Raw genomic sequence first — 5364 nt, forward strand, 5'->3', positions numbered from 1 at the left:
CTAAAATATTTAGGCAAACGCTATCTTAAAAACTACAAGTGCTCTTCCTTAAAACAAAACATGGGAACAAGGCTTACGATTTCAAGGACGAGACCACTAGCAATAAAAAGGAAACAATGTCTGTAAACTACATGCAGCAATAACAACAACAATGTTAATATATAATACATATTGTATGTTAAATAATATGTATTGATTTTTAATGTCGGTGTATTCGACGTTTTCCACAAATGAAGGAAAGCAAGCAACAATTCTGACTAAGCAATGTGAGCTTCGATGATCTAAAAGTATCTCCCTAAAATATCTACATTTTAGACTTAAATGGGGTTATTCAATAACTTTAAACACATGAAGTCATTCCAAATTGTCAATAAACAAATAAAACGTTTGGTGTGGCCTTGCTTGATAGATAGGTTGTCAGGAGCATTGAACATATTTTATTTGAAATACGATTGCTAGATTGAGTTCATATCAGGAAAGACTTCAAATATTCACAAAAAGGAATAACAGAATGGCTTCTACATTAGGTAATGGTTTCTTTTAAATACTTCTTAACTTTTATTTATTAAAATAATTTGACTTTATCTAAGGGTTGATGGTCTTAGATGGAAAATTCGTCAGACCCGTGTTATATTGTGTGTTTATGAGTCATTTATGTCACTTGGTCGGTATTAATAAACCAGCTTAAGTCCGTGTCTATCAGAATTCATTTTCCTAAAATACGTAACTGACTGATCATATGATATAATAATTTATAATAATTTATTACAACATTTGTATCTGAAAGTATTTACCGTAATTGATTACATTGAATAAACGCACGTGATTTTTAAAAATAACAAACAATATAGTGTGTCAATATCATCGTATACCTTTTCAGAGTTTGTATGAAATTCTAACAGTTATAAAACAGGAGTTGTTATAAAAAAATTAACATTAAAACTTAATTCATTTTCCGAAAATACGTAACTGACTGATCACATGATATAATAACTTAATAATATCTGAAATTATTTACCGTAATTGATAAAATTGAATAAATGCACTTGATTCTTTTTTTAAAAAACAACAACACTTATTTGTCATTTGACAATGAAAAACTTCATAAATCGACTTATAAACAAGTTAACATATGACTTTAGATTTCTTATAAATACCGGCACAGAACATTTCAAATTATTTCCATCCTGTTCTCAAATGATATGAACAAAGAAATATGACAATCAGAGAGATTGAACACTTACTTTAACGTCACAAGCACTCGCTGAATTGACGTAACTATTTGCATATGTTGTAATAATGTTGCTTTTGACTTGTCTCAAAAATAAGACTTAATCTACAATCTACTCCCTTCATAAAAAACACTGACTATTTGTATGGAAACGTAGAAAATGGCGTGTATAGAAACACTTATGGTTATTATGCATTATAGTTCCAATAGAATTATACCATACTTATGATACAAATGGTTTAGTCAAAATATTCGAATACAAGATCAGCATTTTTTTGTCGAATACTATTTTTTGATAATTCCTAAAATATTTCATTATTTTATTTTTATTTTTGCTAAAATGTGCAATATATAACTTATGTGTAAAATAAACCATTTCAGCATCAGCCATAGTAAACCTGCATTCAAGGTCGGACAAAATTATTGAGACTACATTACGCCTTCATGAAAAAGAGATAATGAAAGAAATTCTTCCATTGGTTAGAGGAAATATTACATTGGGACTCGAGGTCGAACACATAGGGCTAGGAATTCTAAAAAGTATACTTGAAATAGTGTATACACCTTTGAAGACTATCGCCGCAATTGCGATAGCGCACGTGAGTATTTACTCGTTAAAAGTTATGTTTTAATAAAGTTAATTATAATGCAGTATTGCATCGTATTCAAATTTCGCCTTTATCACTGTTGTGAAATTCTAAAAGATATTATAGGTAGTTGTTTAGAAGTGAAATTGTAAATGCCTCAAATCTATCCATGCTTATGGATTGTTTAAGTTTGTTTTGGGTTTCAAAAATCTGAGTCGTACATATGAACCTTGAGGTAGACTAGAGTAAACAAGCTTATAAAACTGTCATTTTCCCTCTTAACGGGCAATCCAATGTCAACAAAGTAATGTTTTAAGCTGGAGTGCGTTTCTGATAAGAAAAATCAAAAAAAAAATCGAAAGTCATTAATAATATTTAATGTTCGCTTGATATTTTTTTCAACTTGCAAATCATATAATATCGGCCCTTATAAATAAAAGTCTTTTTAAAACTGATGATTTTCTCTTCTGTCTTTTCAGCCTTGGTTGTTTACGACATGCATGAGCATGTTTGCGATTCTTGTGACTGGTATCGTCATAAAGTACAGGCACGAAATTCGGGAACTTATTAAAAGTAATATCCACCCAGCGTAACTTAAAAAAGTTCACCAAACTCCAGGCGCAAGATTAAAGATGTTCATAAAATGTAGACTATGTTTATTTTCGTTGTGTCTGACCCATTGTTTTCTAAAGAATATTATAATGAAGATGACGTTTATTTTGAAAAGTGTACAATTAGTGATAAACGTTTGACCATGAATGTATTTATGCACACAGCTTGTATAAGGTATAATAACTTTATTTTTTGCCAACTGGTTTATTTTATGTGACCGAAATTATATTTATAATATTATTTTTTGAAGTGAGAACAATGATTATAGAAATAGAGAATGCCACATATCGAAGATTTGAGGAAAAGTAGACCAACAGTTTAGGAAATATTTTAAGTACAAATCGTTCAATAAATCACATAAGATACTACTTGTTGAATTTCATGAATATTTCGGCTCAACGTTTGCAGATACCTTGTTTGATACCAATGACTTAAGTCATCCAAATAAGGTCTTAACAAAACTGGATGATGCTATTTCTTTTTAAGAAATAAGAAATGCTTTTGAAACATTGAAATGATTCTAAACCTATGAAAATGATTATATGTTAAAGAAATACTTTATTCAAACTGCAAATATACTGTCTTCGCATATATGGGATGATTATTAAGTGTAGTACTGACCAGTACCTTACAATGTATATTTTCACACAAAAAAAACTGACAAAAAAAGCTTGTGACACAAATTTCAATATGTTTTCACGGAATTGAATTTCGAACTAAAATAACATAAAATGTTGTATTATGTGCCTAAAATTCCCCCATTCTGAAGCTTTTGGTGTTTGAATGCCTATTACAACTACCACTAACAAAATTGTTAGAATTTGATGCAAATCTTAAAAGGTATGCGATGATGTTGACACCCTATATTGTTTCACTCTACTTTATATAAACTGTACAAGGTCCGTAATTCATGCCAAAATGGGCCCATTTTAAAACCCTTCCTTTCTAATCCAGTGTTGCCGTATTATATCTGATAATATTATTCAAAAATATAAAGTCGTATAATGAGTTCGACTATTCGTTCGTATTTCGCTATACCTTAACAATTTAAAGGGGCCATAATTTTGGTAAAAAGCGGCACAGCTTAGCCGTTATCAATTATTTGTTCAAGTTTGAAGCAAAGCCCTCGAACGAAGTAAGAGGAGTTCGCCAGTATGGGACATTCATATGAATGAGACATACAGATATTTTTGGTTCAAGTTTGAAGCAAATCCCTCGAACGAAGTAAGAGGAGATCGACATTATTGGACATGCATATTTACGGGAAAAAAATATTTTGTTCATGTTTGAAGCAAAGCCCTCGGGCGAGGTAAGAGGAGTTCGCCAGTATGGGGCATTCATATGCACGGGACCACATGATATTAACTTTTCAAGTTTGAGGCAAGCCCTTCGACGAAGTAAGAGGAGTTTGCTATTATGGGACATACATATATACGGGACAAACATATATTTTCCAGTTGATGTGTATCAATATCGAGTAGATGAAACATTAACTAGTTTATATATATGACCAAATTTACTATTAATCTTTATTGGATACTTTGCATTAAATAAAATATCTTACATTATACCTAAAAGAAATTTAATTTCGTAGCACTTCTGATTTAAACAGAGTATTGACACAGTATAGTGCAATGGCTTCAGTTAATTGGATCAAATAATGCCATTCTAGGCCTTGACTTCAACATATGCCATCAGCTTTGCACAACGTACAATATATCACGACAGACGGAATCGTGCATTCAGAAACACTCCCGGCGATCAATAGCCTTGTTTTGTACGAACAAACAGGCATTAAACACACAAACTGCGGAATTTATCAGAAGATAATTTGAACTATCATGGATCAAACAATCTGGTGATAAAAATATATACACGCAATTTAGGCCAAGGAGATAAAGTTCATCCACATTTAGAGACCAGTAACTTATTACGTCTGTAATTTCCACTTAGGCTTCATAGATGTTTTATGAACGAAGGGATACATGCCAAGACGAATATCCGTCAAAACATTATCATGCTGGCTAGATAAATCAGTGCATCGATTATTTCAAAACTACTTCTGATACAGAATCGAATGTAAAACATTTGGGTTTTACCGAAAGGTTCCTTAGAGTAAATTTTTTGTTATCAGTATTCCATTATTGATTTTAGCATACATGAAGGAGATCTTATTGCGCGTATCTATTTCAAAAGACAATTTACAACTCATGAAAAAGGAAAGACATAACATATGTTTTGAACGTGTCGATCTATGCCAAGTTTAAGTCACTTAATGTGACTCTCTTATTTAAATTCAATGCATACACATGTCTAGTAAAAATAAATTTTAATTGATATACATTTAACTTCTTACTAAATAATGCATTTATGAAAAATATTTTTTAAACGGATAACCAGATTGTAACCATGTATTAAATAGCTGAAAAGGCACAAATATTAAATGACTAGTGAGTGTTAAAATATTTACAGTGATTAACTTTCGTCTCATAAGGTACAAATAACGTGTTTTCTGAACCTTTATTTCAAATTAAACACAATATCCTTCATAAGAACAACTGTTTTCGATATTGTTTATCCTTTTGGGTAAATTAAGATAATTGTATTGAGTGTGGTTCATCTTATTTGGGAGTGAGAGTGCATCTTTTACCAATGACCATATAACCAAATAAAATATCAAGACGCAAAAGTAAGTACATATATGTTCCATCGTGTTTGTAAGAAAGGCATCGTAAGACTTGTAATTGTCTATTCGGTCGACAGTCCTACTGTGACAGTGTGAGAATACCACGTGGTAAATGACGTCATATATGCCTCGTTTGAATGAAAAATTTTGCTTAAAATAAGGACTTAAAACAAAGATATTTTTTTTTAACTACAACCCTTTAAATGAAACACAAGACAGTCTATTCTGCTTAATGAGCCCTGCCTTCG

General features: G+C 31.1%; 1 protein-coding gene across 1 annotated transcript; it reads left to right on the forward strand.

Moving 5' to 3' along the window:
* The first annotated feature begins 420 nt into the window (after positions 1–420).
* Positions 421–3053, forward strand: LOC128221057 (uncharacterized). Its single transcript, XM_052929479.1, has 3 exons — positions 421–527; positions 1613–1830; positions 2298–3053. The coding sequence occupies exons 1-3, from the start codon at positions 512–514 to the stop codon at positions 2409–2411; spliced, it is 348 nt and encodes a 115-aa protein (XP_052785439.1). The 5' UTR covers positions 421–511; the 3' UTR covers positions 2412–3053.
* Positions 3054–5364: the final 2311 nt, after the last annotated feature.

Source organism: Mya arenaria, chromosome 16 (genome assembly GCF_026914265.1).
Source record: "Mya arenaria isolate MELC-2E11 chromosome 16, ASM2691426v1".
In the NCBI taxonomy this organism is placed as follows: domain Eukaryota; kingdom Metazoa; phylum Mollusca; class Bivalvia; order Myida; family Myidae; genus Mya; species Mya arenaria.

Bases quoted from the DNA above. Each gene is read 5' to 3' on its own strand.
- LOC128221057 (XM_052929479.1), top strand. The intron at 1,831-2,297 runs GTGAGTATTTAC...CTGTCTTTTCAG, and splicing joins CCGCAATTGCGATAGCGCAC to CCTTGGTTGTTTACGACATG.